Below are 17,531 nucleotides of genomic sequence, written 5' to 3' on the forward strand. Positions count from 1 at the left end.
TTACTTTATATCAACATTCATTTAATGTAAATGTTCTAGAAAATATGTGTATACAGAAAGTTAATACCCAAAATCGTAAATTGATTTAAAATATTTAGTAACTTAAATTCATAGTATCACATGGTGCTGCCATCCAATATTGTAGGTGTGTAAGTGTGTACATAATGATGGCTATATTATATTCTAGGCCATAGAGCTCCGTCACTTATTGGCTATGAAGTATTTAAGTATATTATTGGGTTTTGGTTTACTAGTCGTCGGCCAGGAACGGGTCACTTCTCTTTGTATATCGATGGGTAAAGATTTAAGAACTGCCGCATCAATTTTCGGAGATAATTGCATTGGTGATGAAGGACTGAGTCGAAGATCAGCCATTTCGTTGCTCGGAGATTCTCTACGTCCACTCAACCATACTTCCAATCTAGTCTTTTTTGGTAAAGGTTCTATTTCGTTCAATACATCATCGTCCGCACTCTGGTTGTTAGCACCTATTGATTTCGAAACTGGAGAGGAGGTGGTACTCATCGCAGAACCGTCGTTGCTATCTTGATTTACGCTCATTGGTGATCCGAGATTAATGTCGGAAACGCCTTCTTCCGAACTTATATCTAGAACAGACTGAACAGCGACCTGTTTTCGCAAGAAAGATGTAATACTATTCTTTCCAGAAGATCTCTCTTCGAATTTCGTGAAAGCAACTCCTAAAAGAGTTAAATGGAATGGTTTAGAAACATCGACAGTACGGTGAAATAGCTTCATTGCTAGTGCCAGCATTTTAGCATGATCGTAAACACCAGATTTTGTAGAAGGCAATAGGTGTTTCGGTAAAGCGCATTGTCGAGTTTCTCTTTTACCAGAAGTTGGTTTATTGAAATCATGTTTCCTAACAGTTAATCTCATAGCAATGGGAATTCTACCATCCTCCATAGCTAATTCTGTTAATCTTCTCAGAAGTGCTCCTAGTCTTGATTCTACTTCAGCTACCAAAGAAACACTCTTGAAGCCATCTTCTAAACCTATACTCTGTCTCTTTCCTGTTGGTTTAACAACGGTCTCGTCGATACCTTCGGCATTATCTTTCAATTTTCGTGCTAAGTCAATACCAATTTTCATCTCCAAGGTTTCCAAAGGTGTTTTTCTTAGATCATCCACTGTTTTTATGTTGTTGGAAATTAACAATTGTGCAGTCTTTTGCCCAACACCTGGTATTTTAGATACAGATCCTATAGTAGACAAGAACATAGGTGCACTGCATGGGAATACTAGTGTTTGATGATTCGGTTTATGCAATGATCCCACCAGTTTTGCTAAAAGCTTATTATGTGCTATTCCAGCACTGCATGTAATATGCAAGTCTTTATAAATTCGTTCTCTTATTTCTGCTGCAATTTTGGAAGCTATAATTAATCGAGCATGACAGCCACAAGGACATTCTTCTTCGGAGGGACCAAATACTTTACCAACTGGATTTTCATATTCCATGTTAATATTTAAATTTAACTCGGAATTATTTCCAGAATTCATATATTTTTGTACAATAGAAGTTACGTCCATAAAATTGTCATCAAGACCCAATCTTTCAACTAAAGGAGTAAACTGATGCAATATCTCCAGTACTTTAGCAGAATAGTGACGATAGTTTGTTAAATCTTCACCGTTTACCAACACCAGTTCTGGGCACAATTGTAAAGCTTCCTGTACTGACATACATTTTTTTATTCCATGTTCTCGTGCTAAATAGTTGCTTGTCACTACTATACTTTTTTGTTGCACCCCCAATGGTTTGCCTTCTAGCTCTGGATGCCTAAGCATCTCTATTTGAGCATAGAAACAATCAACATCTATATGAATTATGGTTCTCGGATGTCTGATAATTGCATCAAATTCAATAGAATCCATTGAGGTCAATTTACAAACAATATTATACATATAATCTTTATCACATAAGTGACTTATTCAATATTTCAACATAGTATAATCTGTAATAGTAATAAATACTCAATTAGCATTATAAACGGTAAAACTAAATGATTTATAAATAATTATCATTATTAACATATTATAATTATCAACATAATGAATAAAGCCAAATAGTAAAATTAGTTTATTACCTTTTTCAAAAAAAAATTTGCTGAAAAATATATTCTTAAGTGCAGATTTTCATTTTATTCGTGACATTAACAAAGAGTAATTTTCTTTATTATTTACACACACGTTATTAACACACTTTAGCATAAATTTTTACAATAATTGTTGAATATAGAAGTGTTTACTTGTCGATATGTTTAATTGTAGACATATATCTAAAAAATAGGTTAAGTTGTGCAGTCAAAACATACAAACTGTTTACTATTTTCAACTTACATATGGAGACTTATAATTGTATAACAAGTTATCATTTTCGTTCTTAAATAAACTACTTCATAGCACGGCTATTAAAATAGTTTATTATTATTTCTCAGAACTTTCCTTAGATCATAAAGTAAGGTTACCATTATTTAGTGTTCATTTGGAAGCTATATCTCACAACCACATAGAATATTAATGTATAGATATATTTTTATTTTCCAGAAATCCGTTAGATCACATTGAACGGACATTAATTTGTAGTTGGAGCTGTTAAAAAACACGAATGACTCACTTCTGAAAGCCACATGAACTTTTTATAAATTTCATTGAAGAAATATATTCTTTTTACTGCTGATAACTTTCGACTGCTAGCACGAAACAAAACTACCGCAAAAACTAAATAGAAATTTGTTTACAAACTGTAATGCGACTAATTTATTTTTCACATGGTAGCCATGTTTTGAATTATTAAAGATATCTTTGTGTGTGTGTGCGCGCGCGTGTGCATGTGTGCGTGTGCGTGTACGCACGCGTGTGTGAATGTGTATTTATAATTGCATTCTAAATATTGGTACATATGAATGTTTTAAGATAGATGCACGTATCATCATTTTATGATACAAATATATTTTTCACTAGAGACAGCACACCACAGACTTTTATGCAGCACATATTTACGTAATGATGCGTTTTCATGAAGTGATAGCCAATAATATTTAAAATAAACTAGGGCAATTATTTAAAATACATAGATAAAATCTAAATTAAAACTTATGTTTCCCCTAGATATAATCCAATCATATTGTAGATCATTTAGTAAGAATATATCATGAATATAGTAAAGATGAATTACTATAAAAATAGATACTCTAGAAAATTTGATAGGTTTTGTATCGTATTGTGCACTTGTGTTTCTAATATATGATTGTGTTTCGTTATCGTAATGTGCATTTGCAATTTTTATATATTTTTAAAACATTTTATATTGCATGTCAGTTACAAAGGAATGCTAAAGGTTTGATTGGACGTTTGCAATCTAATAGATAAAACATGACCAGCAAATATATTCAAAGATTTTCCTCCGCCTGTACACTCACTAAAAGTTCAAGAAGACGAAGGCAACTTGAATTTACGATTTTCTTGAAACTTCAGTACCTCCTTTATAGCTCTTTTTCTAACATTAATTAACAAAGAAATTATTATAATGTTGTACATTTATTGAATTATACAAATTAAAGTTGAACTCCAAATAAATTGTTAGCAGCCATCTTGGAAAACCCTTTTTCGCATTTCGAACGAACGAAGTGTCAAATATCGATAATTACTTCATCGCACGCGGTTGAACTAAAAATTTTTATGGGAATTGAGCTTTCCTAAAAAAGTTAGATTTTTTAAAACGATCTCGAAATTGAAATGTAAAAATCAATTTCGCGCCATAAAATAGTATTATTCGATACTCGCACTTGAAAAGCAAGAAAAATATAGAAGCGAGTTGCGATACAAACAACTCGAATAAGTAAGGGGTAGGAGAATTTTTGTATTGAAAGTTGGAAATAATATAGGCAAGACGGCTTCGCAAAAAAAATTGTTTAAGAAGATGGCGGAGACCAAAGAATTAGAGGTGAGTGAAGTATTAAAAGTGGTGCAGTGCAGTTAGATTATGTGTGAAATTTTAGAGAAAAGTCGGCAGGTCTGCATTGTGAATTTGTCGTGGTTATATCCGGGTTATCAGCGATTTATTTGCGTCAGTGAATTATATTACTAGACGCTTAGTACTTGTTAAGCGCGTTTTTCTTCGTTATTGTTATAATTATTTTTTTTCTTCGGTGAAATATTGAGATTAATTAATAGAATTTTTTTTACGATATATTGTGCTTATAATTATGCCGTTACCGCATAACGCTTATAGAAAACTTCTATATCTTCATAATCACAGGTAACCTAAATATATATATATATTTTTTTTTTTAAATTAAAATCGTTCTCAGTGTTTCTTTGTTATTAATCATATGTATTTTATTCGTAAATATTCGTAAATATTAAAAATAAATTCTGTTTCATTATTGTATTTTTCTCATTCAATATGGATATGGATGAAAGTGCTCTATGTGTGTGGTGTGATTGTCTTTAGAATAGAAAACTTGAAGTATGATCTTTATGCCTGGTACTCAAATTCTACTCCGTATTTCTGCAATTATGTTTATACAAGCCAATATAATAGATAAAATGTTTATTATGTAATTGAATTGAAATAAATAGAATCGATAATAAATTGAAATGTTAATTTGTTTCTTATTAATACATTGTTATTTATAAAATATATTTTCCTTTTATCAAAATAACAGTCTAGAATAAGTGTACTATATAAAATGTATGCATGCTATAATTTTATGATTGCAGAATATGATATTGAGTTTTCGAGTGTCTGAACTTCAGATGCTTCTTGGTTTTGCTGGTAGAAATAAATCAGGTAGAAAGAACGAATTACAAGCACGTGCAATAGAATTGTTACGTTTGAGATCCCATCCAATTCAGCTCAAAATACGTGAATTATATAAATCCATACAGTGAGTATAAGATTTATTAATGACAATACAATTGTTCTTGTAGATTGTACTAAATCATTAACTACCTCTATCACCATTTATTAAATTCTTAAATATCTTATTTGTTTGTTTATTTTAGTGAAGTGTTGAAAATGATTTTCTTTTTATATCTACTATGGCATATTGTTATACTTTAAGTATTATAAATGTCAGTGGATTATTGAGATAAAGTCTCAGACTCATTTTTTGTTTCAAAATTTTGTTTAGAGCTGATCAATTAGCTGCACATCAAATGTATGGTCAAACAGGTAGTTCTGGGGAGCCACAAATAGATCAAAACATGCATTCCAGAAATTATTACACAACAAGGTAAATATATAGAACAAAGAGGTAGGTAACACAAAGAAAATAAGTTTACGAAGAATGTATATAATTAATTATATAAGATATATTTAACAATGTTGTTTTTTACTTGCAATTAATATAAAGACAAGCTATCAGTCAACAGCAACAGTCACAGTCTTCAGTTTCTAGTGGAAAGGATTTACCACCTGCGCATCAAGCATCTCTACCTCAAGCACCTAGAACAAATCCAGTCTATCAGTCAACAGGATATGCCAATGTAACACCGCAAGTAAGTTTGTAATGTGATTTTTATATAAAATTGTATAAAACTTCTATATTATTTTTTGTAGTGGTTTTTTAATATTCATATGACATATTAATATTTCAGCAAACAACAAGTGCAGCCTATAATCCATATCCATATGCACCAAAAGTTTTACCATCACCATTGCAAATACAACCTAGAAATCAATATCCTGTTCATCCAGATGTTAGACTTAGAAGGCTACCATTTTTTGATTTATTGGCTGAATTGCTGAAGCCATCTAGTTTAATGCCTCAAGGATCTATGAGACTTCAAGAGAATACATTTATGTTTCATTTAACACCACAGCAGTCAACAGATGTAGCAAGTTCACGAGATTGTCGTGCAGGAAGTAAAATGGATTACACAGTACAGGTACATTTTACAGGGAGAGTTTGTTTCTTAATGTTAAATTTGTATTTTTGATTATTGAGTCTATTATCTGTGTTATGGCTATTTCAGATACAAATGCGATTTTGTTTGCAAGAAACATCGTGTGAACAGGAGGACTGTTTTCCACCAAGCATTGCAGTAAAAGTTAATGGAAAACTGTGTCCTTTACCTGTTAGTAGACAGAAATATAAAGAATATGCATATACATATACACATGAAAATATTATTTCTTAGAGCTAAATTAAAAGTAGTCAAATGTTTTGCTTTCACAAATGAAATATTTTATTTTTTACTTCAGAATCCAATACCTACTAATAAGCCGGGAGTAGAACCAAAGAGGCCGCCACGGCCTGTCAATATTAGTCCTCTAGTTAAATTATCTCCTACTGTAGCGAATCAAATTCACGTGACATGGTCGGCAGACTACGGCAGACGATACGCAATTGCGATATATTTAGTTCGAAAGCTTTCAAGTGCTGAATTATTATCAAGGTTAAAAAGTAGGGGAGTTCGACATTCGGATTATACAAGGGGTTTAAGTAAGTAGTTATGTCGTTAGAACTATTTGGTATTGTTGAAAATGAATGCTATTGAAATAATGATCCTTTTAGTTAAGGAGAAACTTAACGAAGATGCGGATAGTGAAATAGCGACAACATCGCTTAGAGTATCGTTAGCTTGTCCGTTAGGCAAGATGCGAATGTGTACACCATGCCGTGCATCGACGTGTTCACATTTACAATGTTTTGATGCATCCCTATTCCTTCAAATGAATGAAAGAAAACCAACATGGAATTGCCCAGTTTGTGATAATCCAGCGTTATATGATAATCTCGTTATCGATGGCTACTTTCAAGAAGTGTTGAACTCTAAGAAACTATTACCAGATGTAAATGAAATTCAATTATTGCAAGATGGGTCGTGGGAAAATTTGGTTCTAAAGAAAGAAAAGGATAAGGAGAAGAGTGAAACAAAAGTTATTACAAATTCGCAGGATCGTAAAATCGATGTGGATACAGTCGACCTCGGTGAGATTTTATTTCATTCTAATATGTGTAAAAATATGACATATACATGTTTTTATGTTTATGAGTGTTTACATATAAATGGGCAAATCATATCACTGTTTAGATGAAAGCAATCTTACACCTCCAAAGGAAAAGAAACGAGCTGTTATTATTGATCTAATATCAGACAGTGATGACGATGATGAACATACCACACCAACACAAAGTATAAAAAAGATAGCTAGTGGTACTTCTTCGCCAAAGAAGTCACAAACTAGTTCCATTAGCAGTACAAGTGAATCACCAGAATTAATGATAATTGATTTAGAATAGAATATTTTATATCTATTGCTACTATTAAATTGCCAAATTTTGTACAGGACAAAAACCAAAATTTTGTTAGTTCTGTGATTATTTAAAAAAAAAGTTACTACATAAAGTTAAGTATAAGTGAATTCATGACATTTTTACTTTTGGTACTTAAAGCTGAAAAAGAAATCAGCAAAATAATATTTCTTTTTAACTATAACAACTTAGCATTCCTCTGTATAATCAATATATATATATATATATATATATATATATATAGGGGGAGAGAGAGAGAGAGAGAGAGAGAGAGAGAGAGAGAGAGAGAGAGATTGCACATTATTTTAATTGATGAAAGAAAAGAATGTAAATTAACGTAAATAAACGTCTCGAAAATCAAATTCAATCTAACTAATAAGATATCTTAATATAGTTTTTCATTATTGAAAACATCATTGTGGAATTTCATCAAAATAATAAAGCTATCTTTATTTTGTAGTATAAGCTTCTTATTAACCTTGACATGTAAATGAAAGAGGAAAATAAAAGGTGTAAATATTTATATTAATATAAATATGTTAATTATATTACTAGCGTTATTAATGTAATTAAATTTGAGTCCTCTTGAAATTGCTTCTTTATTAAGTTTCTTAGTGGATCAGGGTTAATAAAACTGCTTAGACTATATTTGCTATAGACTTTCTGTTTGTGAAATTCGATCTAAAGTTATAAGGAATAAAATAGATAAAATTCATATAAATAGAATATTAATAATTTAATACTTTTGTATTATGGTTTTTATACGTGAGTCATATGTTCCACGAATCTCAAAGTTTATTCGTCTTGCGTAGCCGCATTTACATTTGGATACATATAATTGCGAAACGATATCCCAGAAAGTTGTTGGTCCACAGGTTCTCTTGTATCATATAAACTTGGTGCTTGAAATATTATGCCAAGTGTTCCACCAGTACATGCCAATGTAAAAACCCAAAGAAAAAGTCTATCTAAAACCATAGCTACGAATTTCCAATCTTCTATAACCTGGAAATATTAAAAAATATATGAGGGAAAAATGTATCATATATTATTTCGAGAAGTTATATATATATATATATATATATATATACTATTTTTAAAAAAGAATTTTTCGAATTGAAGCCTTCAATTGCCAAGAAAAGTATCAAAAGTAAAACATGAATATTCAAACAATGAATTGTTAAATTATTGAATTATTGATCAACTTACTTCATTATCCTTATCTGCATTTTTTATATGTTGAGCAATAAAACGCACACCCTTTAAAGCTGATATGACGTCGGGAGACAAGTGTCGTGGCATCGTATTTTCACTATCAGTGACTGCAACAGTATCTCATTGTTAATATACATTTCAGAAACTATTACATGACATTAATTGTAATATAACGTGCCGCGCCATATACATCCATGAATTATGGGGTTACTGTTAATTCCAATACACGTTTATTTATTCCAATCGCTGTCATGTAATTCTTTATATGTGTCATATAATGCATTGTCACAATACATTTGATTAATAAAATTTTGTATCAATTATATTATATATTGTAGAGTAATTTAAATATTTACCTGATGCATGCGGTATATGCCGGGCATCGTCTTCTCGTATATTTTTATACTGCGAGGTGACACTTTCGAACCCATCTGGACTTCCTTTCAATTCCAGTGGGTAATCACTAACACTATCAGGAAAACTGTAATGTATACTCCTGAAAAGTTTTCTATTTCAGGATTCGATAAACAGTAGTATAATTACCTAAAGTCTATTTCATTAGTATATCCACTATCCATGTACGTATCATCATATTCTGGAGTTGAATACGGTGTCCGACGCATCATTAAAAGTCGCGGCATCCAATTTAAAAATACTTGTCTAACCCAGGGTGACATGTTGTGCGTAGATGGAGACCTATATAAGAAATTTATACGTAACTTTAGGTAATTTATAAATAGGATACTATAATTAGTGTTTAATCTAGAATTATTACGATGGAATTTAGTTTACCGAAAATGAACGTTTAAAACGCATACGGTAATCCATATCGATAAAGTGACTAAAATCATGGTAAATAGCAAATATTTTCCTAAAAGTGGTATAGCTAGTGATGTTGGTGGAATAATTTCGGCTAATAGTAAAAAGAACACCGTCAACGAGAGGAGAATGGAAGAACACAGCGATACCTGTAAAAATTCAATTTTTTACAGTATAAATACCTTTTCGTTTATTTATTATTCTCTGTAATGCTTACTTTTTCACCTGAATCACTTGGTAGATAAAAGACAAGTACCGTAAGGAACGTAATACCCACGCAAGGAATTATTAAGTTGACTGTGTAGAATAACGTCTTTCTTCGCATCGTAATATTAAATGTAATATCTGTATGAATTATATCAAAATGCACATACATTTCGTATCGTTGTATAAATTGTATGTTAATATAGATGTCAAATATATTTGTTTACTCACCAGAATAGGGTTCTGTGCAACATGGATAATATTCTTCGTTTCTGGATGCCGGTACTTCTAAAATGTCCCATTCAACTGATAAGTAGAAGTCGCTTAAATCTATTCCTATTGCAACCAAATTGCTACCACTTTCTTGTTTCATATGTTTCAGATCCACCTGCCAGTAAAAGTTTTTACAAAGTATATTTTTGGTAAATAACATTAACGTCAATTATTTGTATCTTCAAATTAATTTATTTCTATTTGATTTGTATTAAAAAAATTATTTATGATTAACGATATTTTTGAGTTATAACCTGAGCGCCATTGTACGTCCATGAGCCGAATTTCATAATACACGATTGTTCGTCAAATGGGAAATATTCGACGTTAATCTCGCAAGATGATTTGTAAATCGCAGGCGGTTTCCAAGACACTTCACCGGTATACTTTAATGTAGCCTTTGTCATAAGCGTTACTTCGTAATTGCCATCGGCACTATGAAATTAAATTTAATTGATGTTTTTTCATGATTATGAAATTCAATACTTGCTAATAAGTTGTAACATACTTTAAAACTTACTTATTGTATAGGACAATATCTGGTAGCCAAATATTTTCGGAAGGCACGTATAGCATTTCTACGCCACCGTATTCTTCTGGATCCCATCGTAGTTTATAGTCGATCCACTTCTAAAATGCATAATATCGACAGTGAATAAAATATGTTTATAATGATAGGTGTATTTCTTCAATAGCTCTTACCTGTTCCACCCAGACGTTGGTAGTCATCACTTGATTTTTTAAATTCTGTAAATTAAAAGAAATATTAACAATATCTTTGTTGAACAAAAAACAACCAAAATCGCAAAATATGACTTTATACCATCTCAATTAGCTGCGAGAGCTTTAAACCAAGCTTTACTGTTAAGGTTTCGGTGTTGTTCTTCACAGGGCGTATAAGTCTATTATAATTCGACAACAAGTCATCATAAAGTCTTTTTGTGTCAGGGTTTGCCTCGTAAATTTTTAACCCAACAGCACCTAGAAGAAATACAAATCTTTTTATTCATAATTTTTACTTTTTATGTAAGAACAATAGAGTTCATCGCATTCAAATCACACAACAACATGAAACACACATTACGATATAATTCTTAAGAAACTTAAACGATTCTCAACCACTTACAATGTAAAAAGGTGAAACACTTACCGAATATAATATGAAGGGCATTAAAAAGAATACTAAACGTCAATATTCGCATTTTAAATGTAACTATTTACAAATTTGTGTAAGATTGAGATGGCAGTGACCACTCCCAGTAAAAACACTTTCACCTATGCACACATATACAATAATTTTTGAGTTAACCTAATTAAATGTAAAAAAAAATCGATATCATATTAGATATTTTTCTTCCGGGTGACAAGTGGAAAACCTTATCAGTAGAAAATGAGCGTTCTGCATCCCACTGGACCAAAATCGATATCCGAAGTTAGCGCCATGACACTTGCTCCAGTTTGCACTTCAATGTATTTCGTCTGTTACAGATTCACATCTCGGCGCATGCGCATTAACGATGCGCGCACATCTTTTTCAAATCGTCCACAGGTTGGCGCCTTCAGTCTGTACCAAATCACGTACAAGCATTTTACGTCTTAAGATTTGTCTTCGCTTTTTTTTTTGTTTCAGTGGATTTAAGCTGTATTCGTTTCAATGCGTTCATAAAGGTAACTAAAATGAATTGTTAGCTGTTTTTTAATTTTGTATTTTAATTAGGTAGCAAATATTATTTGTTTGAACGTTTTAATTCAGATTTCTTAAAAATGAATTACCGACATTGTATGAATCTTGTTCGTCAGGTAGCGCACTCTGTACTATAATGCAGTAGAAGCCAGGTGCACCCTCGCAATTCTTTTGGAATACTATTCACAGAACATCATTATGAAATGGTATTTTATACAAATTTTTTATTAGTATAATTGCTATAGAGACATTTTTCATGGTATCTAAGAATTCAATATATTCGATACATTCTTTCTTCTACCGTAAAATGATGTGTACTGTATCATGATTTTTTATATGTTTCGTAGTCACTTTGACGTGCATTTTTCTCAATATGTACAATCTTTTATCAGACGCAATGTTCACCAAATGCAACTTTGCAGGAAGTATTTTTCATTGATTTACTTGTAAGCTGTTTAATATAATTAAATTAATCGTAGATGTTTGAACATTTTGTTATAATATATAATATTTATCACCTAACTTTTCTTGCTTTTGCAAATTTATAAAAAAGAGAATATTATTTATATATACCGAACAGTTTGTATATTATTCATCAAGTACGATCAATAGGTACTGCCAGGAAAGGAATTGAACACTCAAAGACAACCTACTTAACGCTGTATGCTAGTAAGAGGTTAATTAAAAGCGAAGCGTAACAATCGATAGGCAAGAAAGGGTAGAGCATCGACATCACTCCACGCAGCACTCGTAAAAGAGTAGGTCCATTGTGGATTAAGGTTTTATTATAAAAATCTATAACGATGCTCATAGAATTGAATTGAATCCTCAACTCTGTCAATTTAGCATCTCGTAAAGTAGAAAAATCCTCCAGCCTTTCCTAGAGCATCGATCACAGTACAAAACCACGTTCATGTTTCAGACAATGGTCGCGTGTCTAGAAAACATCGTAATTATGTCAAAGGAGTAACTGCGGAAGTGTAAAGTACTCCGGGCATGTTGCAGCGAAAATTACGCTTGAAACAGAGATGTATGTTCTTCACAAAAGTAGCATCCGTAGTGTAACAGCCCTCCTAGGAAAGATCGACTTGCGACCGCACAATATCCCACGTATATACGATTATCGATCAAGGATACGTAAACAGTCGTGGTATAGTTGCGCACACGCGGCGACCAGGCCACTTAGCGTATGTTTGTTTAGTACCTTTTACGACTATATTGTCCGGGCATGTGTTAGATTACGGAGCAGCCAGTGTCTGGCGCATAGCTGAGGGTTGGGTGGTACGGCGCCGTGCTTCGAGAGGGTCATTTATAACTGTTATCGTGAGACTTACTAGCCCACTTACTACCTCCACTGTGTCTATTCTCCACCCACTCTTCTATTCTACTGGAAGAAACGTAAGCGCGAGATGCGCCAGTCCACCGAATCTGCTGGTCATTCTAGCACGGTTTTTTATTCGGTCATCTTGTATCACGTCAGAGAATAAAATCTTTGAGTAACGACATCATTTTCAGGAAATCTTGATTTTTACCGGCAGTGTTCTATGAGAAAAATTGGCAGTTGTTTGCTTTTTCCGTTCCTTTCCATTAGTTAGTTTATACTCTATAGATGATTTGTACACTATAATTAATTGTAAAATAGAATTATGGCCTCGAGTTATATTGCGATCTTTCCTAATAAAGCAAGGTAGTAATTGTTGGCTGTATTGTTTTCCTTAAATATAAAATTATATAGAAATTCATAGTCGAGAAACTATAGGCGAGTGGAGAAGGTTATTTTACGTGAAATGTATAATTGTTGCTGGACTAATTACAATCCTGTTTTCATTAGCTTTGGGACTTGTAACCGTAATAGCTGCGCACACAGTCCTAATCCTTTGTTCTCACAAAGCCACTTTGAGTGGCGAACTGACCGAACTGAATGCGAACTTTGGACATAGCGTTTAAGGTTGGTAATATGCTAGCTTTACATAAATCTGCGTGATAACTAATGTGCAAACTTTCATATTTATTGAGATAGCCGGATACAATTATATATTAAACGTTGTTAATACAATATATTCTCCTAATTAATGTTTGCCACAGACACACAGATTAGAAGATTAATTTTTAAAAACGGCTGATTGAGATCTCACTTCACGAAGTATGAGTCGTTTAGGAGTTTAGACGATGAAGATAAAACTGGCGGCACCTATTGAAAATCAAAATCTTTCATGTTCGTCGGACAAACATGAAATTGTCGATATTACGTTCGTGGTTGTTACACAGATTATAACGCTTACAGGGTTGAAACAGAGTTTTATTTGTTAGACTACGTTTCGCGTGAAACGAGAAAGCGTCGCGACATTGGTATTACAACCGATAGCTCATCGTTATCGAGGACATTTCTCATCGCGTTTTTGTCCGTCGTTCCGGGACGGGGCACTTAATCCTAATATGGAAATATGTCGTGCACTCCGCAAGCCGACGATTAATGCGAATAAATCGATTTTTGGCGTAGGGATACGACGGTTACCGCCAAATCCTGGAAGCCACGCCAAGTGGCGGAAACACGGGAATTCCATCTGGATTTACTAAGATCAGTGCCATTTAATGTGGAGCTCGATAAATCCCTTAAAAGCTGGTGGTCGGCAAGAAGACGGTGCATTACAATTTTCCAGAAAGGAGAATGGCGAACGTCTAGGGGAGACGCAGACAAATCTGCAAATGCAAGGCTTCAGGTGCCAAATGCTTTCATCGTATAACGTGAGTAACTGCCTTCCCTGTTTGCTGTCCCACATCGATCGCAATCTATGAGAATAGCAGAGCCATCCAAAAGTAAAAAATCTTACGAACGTATTCCATTTATACTGATCGAAATACTCGCTTTATGAAATGGATACGAATCGATAGATATTAACATGTGTACGCACCTCTATTCATAAGTACAATATTAGAACACTTATAGTAAAACAAGATACTCATGTATTTTGGATCGTTATCACGTAAAAATATAAAGTTTTGACTAATTAATTATTTCCTTATCAATGTGAATAACCGAGTACAGGACTAACAGATGTTTTGATATTTATAAACGGACATTTACGTTAATATATTAAAATTGTAAAATATAGGCATCTAGGAGTTATTGAAAGTTATTGAAATACGATATGGGGAAAACGAAGAAATAGATGTAAAAATACATTTATTTTTATAAAGCTATGTTACTTAAGAACATAGAATATCATTTCCATTTGCAATTACTATTCGTCGATCTCTAACCCCGATATTCCAATTGTATCAAGTATCTTCAAACTCCGATGTATTTAACTTGTTCGCTTGCACATACTTTCTTAAACATATCCATTTACGTAATTCGACGTTTGAAACTGCTACTGCCTCTTCAACTGAGCTACATTTCCAGGATGTACAACTTGCGACGAATTGCTCTGCGCTTGACCTCGAGAGAATTGAGAATAAATACTTTGTGTATATCAACAGAAAACTGGAATATTCATGACGATCTGCATCTTTATAATCTACTCTTCGCCAATGTTTTCCGTGAAAGTTGCGCAATCTCGACGGAGAACCGAGAGACACGGGGTCCGTTAGGATCGCTGGACGGTCAGTATCGTTCTTATGCAACGTTGCCTAAACGTCGTTGTTTGCTTATGATTTCCATAATTCCGTACACTTCGTCCGCGGCAGGCTCTAAAGAGCCAATATCGAGTAAAGTAGGTGTGTACTTTAATTACTAGAGATAATTACGTCGTCACCGGCTTCAGTAAGGGATGGAGGTTTACTATGATAACAGAGTATCCAATATCCTGGTGAGTTACGTACCGAGCACGACATAGCTTCGTGCATATGTATTCCGCACGTACGCACGCTGGATGTATTTACTATCGTATGCACGCCAGCACATGCCAGCCAGTCGCGTTTGACCTCCATCCGTTATTAATATAATCATCCTCGCGATTATTGTCTTACGGTTGCTGCATTTAACTGCGGACGTACGATATCCGCACCTGTTCTCCTGTCGCCTCTCCTGGAAATTAGCATCTTGGTCACTTGCCTCCAGAGCAATCCGTCTTTCCGTAGATTCGCGACGATTAATTGAATTTTTTGTTAATAATTTCCAATCTCTGTTTCCAATCCATCGATCGTAATGTTTACGTAAATCGATTAGAAAATGCAGTGGACAACGTAAGGTATATGTGTCACCTTTTTCTGTGTGTACGATTCTATACACGGTATACTATCGTGTTTTCTTAGAATTTAATCTGCAATTGCGATATAAAAGAGATGATTTCAGTGATTAGGAAATATAGCGGGCAACACGAGCGAACTCCATAGTTGGAAGATCGTACCAATTTAAACGGAAAAAGTAAAATTTTACTTCTCTAATCTTTTGTAACTATTAGTTTCTCTATATATAGACAAACAAGAGACGAGTATCGCATTTTCAAAAAGAAAATTTAAGATTATGGTACAGCGTTAAGCTGTTCTGATCCCTTATACGGTGATTTACCATTCTAATGTACTATCATAAAAGAAGACAACCAATTTATATTTCTACAACGCTCATCGATCGAATGTTTGACTCGTATGCATGGCAAACATGCCTCGATACATTGTAATTGCCGTGACTGTTAGCACGACAGAGTTGACAAGGGTGGACCGGTCGAGGAAGAGGCAGGGGAGTAAGAATGCGTGGGGAATTTTCGAGGTGATATGCGGACGAGGTAGCGCGAGTATTCTCGCATGTGGCGATAGGACGAAAGCTACGGAGGTAGCACGTCGGAATAATTTATTTAGCTGGAGCAATGTAATAATGGCGGGGTTGCGCCGAGTGCAAACTGCAGAACGCGTTCATTACTACTTTAGTCGAAAGTGTATGGTGTGGACAAACCAGGAGGGAGGGCATGTATGGGGGATGGGGGCACGCGATGTGGGTGGAGACACACGTATATACAGGATGGTTAACATCGTACCGGATCGGCGAGTTGTAATGTGCGGTTCGCCAGACGGCGATATTGCCAACGTTAGGTACACTGGTCGTCCACCGGCCTCGAACAGGGTAGACCATAATTTTCGATTCCTGTTAACCATGTCCAACTATTTTTATCGCAACAGTGCGACGAACGTGCTGCTATACTTGCGCATTGCACATCTACGAATGCGAACAATTTTTTCCATTCTCTTTTTCATTTCCATCTCTACTCTTCTCTCTGCCTTACGGGAAACCATGACGAATAGGTGGAAGGTAGCGCGCAATCGCAATTGTTAGTTACCACGAGGAAAGGGGTAGTTCGCGGAAGATATCCTGTCCTCGGGGGACGCGTTTGGAAATTGGACGCGATCGTCGCAAGTTGTAACGCTCGTCGCGTCGTCTCACGTCGAGCAGCTTCCGATCAATTTATTTTTTGCGGGGATTAATACTCGTCGTTGAGACAGCGCTCGTTTCTTCGTCGGTGAACGATATTTTTAATCGCTAAACGGCTACTTCTTTGGACACACGTTCCTCGACATGCCACGTAAGCTTCTCATTCGTCGAAAATGATATAGATATATTTTATCATTATACATCTGCAACTAGGATAGGATAACTAATATTTCTGTTTCAAGTCTTCATTCTCAGGTGACCAAACGATAAAGAAAAGAGAAATAGATGATTGCGCTATGGTACTGTTTATTAGAAGATAAAGTAAACCGTTACCTTTTATTTCTCGTAATTTTCACCGGCGAGTGAACGTCTGCAAATGCGACTGAATTAAAAACGTAATTATAACAGCGAAATTTTCAACGAGAGAGAGAGAGAGAGAGTTTTAACGGCGACCAGTGGATACACATACATTTAGACGGGATACAAACGGTTTTAAATGTATCACGCAGCTTGTTGCAGTTTTCCGTCGAGTATATCAGGGGGCGTCTGAAAACCGGGTATCGCATTTCTGCGGGTTTTCCCTCTAATCACATCCGGTAACTTAAGAGCCGCGCTGTAATTCTTCGAGCCCGCGCGGCGCAACGGTCGAGCGAGACAAAAGAGCGAAACTGAAAAAATAGAT

The 17,531-nt window shown here is 34.3% G+C and overlaps 3 protein-coding genes across 9 annotated transcripts; 1 reads left to right on the forward strand and 2 right to left on the reverse strand.

Annotated features, from left to right (window-relative positions):
• LOC122567763 (DNA polymerase iota) lies at positions 1-2,856 on the reverse strand. Of its 3 annotated transcripts, none has more exons than XM_043726729.1 (3): positions 2,642-2,856; positions 2,112-2,303; positions 1-1,979 (listed from the first exon to the last, which is right to left on the reverse strand). In XM_043726729.1, exon 3 carries the CDS (start codon positions 1,927-1,929, stop codon positions 202-204), a length of 1,728 nt encoding a protein of 575 aa, XP_043582664.1. In that variant the 5' UTR covers positions 1,930-1,979; positions 2,112-2,303; positions 2,642-2,856; the 3' UTR covers positions 1-201. The 3 variants fall into 3 exon arrangements, with proteins under 3 accessions (XP_043582664.1, XP_043582663.1, XP_043582662.1); XM_043726728.1 differs by having other exon boundaries at positions 2,493-2,856; XM_043726727.1 differs by having other exon boundaries at positions 2,365-2,856.
• A 624-nt stretch (positions 2,857-3,480) lies between these two features.
• Positions 3,481-7,467, forward strand: LOC122567764 (E3 SUMO-protein ligase PIAS2). Of its 4 annotated transcripts, none has more exons than XM_043726730.1 (9): positions 3,481-3,970; positions 4,750-4,916; positions 5,163-5,264; positions 5,385-5,529; positions 5,629-5,919; positions 6,007-6,108; positions 6,236-6,476; positions 6,549-6,965; positions 7,069-7,467. In XM_043726730.1, the coding sequence occupies exons 1-9, from the start codon at positions 3,947-3,949 to the stop codon at positions 7,275-7,277; spliced, it is 1,698 nt and encodes a 565-aa protein (XP_043582665.1). In that variant the 5' UTR covers positions 3,481-3,946; the 3' UTR covers positions 7,278-7,467. The 4 variants fall into 4 exon arrangements, with proteins under 4 accessions (XP_043582665.1, XP_043582669.1, XP_043582667.1 ...); XM_043726732.1 differs by lacking the exon at positions 3,481-3,970 and adding an exon at positions 3,977-4,285; XM_043726734.1 differs by lacking the exon at positions 4,750-4,916 and having other exon boundaries at positions 3,489-3,970.
• An 82-nt stretch (positions 7,468-7,549) lies between these two features.
• LOC122567765 (acetylcholine receptor subunit beta-like 2) lies at positions 7,550-11,256 on the reverse strand. 2 transcript variants are annotated; one of them, XM_043726735.1, is made up of 12 exons: positions 10,951-11,256; positions 10,624-10,781; positions 10,503-10,547; positions 10,321-10,430; positions 10,055-10,235; positions 9,759-9,915; positions 9,541-9,668; positions 9,297-9,472; positions 9,048-9,200; positions 8,861-8,985; positions 8,499-8,611; positions 7,550-8,294 (listed from the first exon to the last, which is right to left on the reverse strand). In XM_043726735.1, exons 1-12 carry the CDS (start codon positions 11,000-11,002, stop codon positions 8,085-8,087), a joined length of 1,608 nt encoding a protein of 535 aa, XP_043582670.1. In that variant the 5' UTR covers positions 11,003-11,256; the 3' UTR covers positions 7,550-8,084. The 2 variants fall into 2 exon arrangements, with proteins under 2 accessions (XP_043582670.1, XP_043582671.1); XM_043726736.1 differs by having other exon boundaries at positions 7,554-8,294; positions 8,861-8,973.
• Between the last annotated feature and the right edge of the window lie 6,275 nt (positions 11,257-17,531).

This window comes from Bombus pyrosoma, linkage group LG5 (genome assembly GCF_014825855.1).
Source record: "Bombus pyrosoma isolate SC7728 linkage group LG5, ASM1482585v1, whole genome shotgun sequence".
Classification (NCBI taxonomy): domain Eukaryota; kingdom Metazoa; phylum Arthropoda; class Insecta; order Hymenoptera; family Apidae; genus Bombus; species Bombus pyrosoma.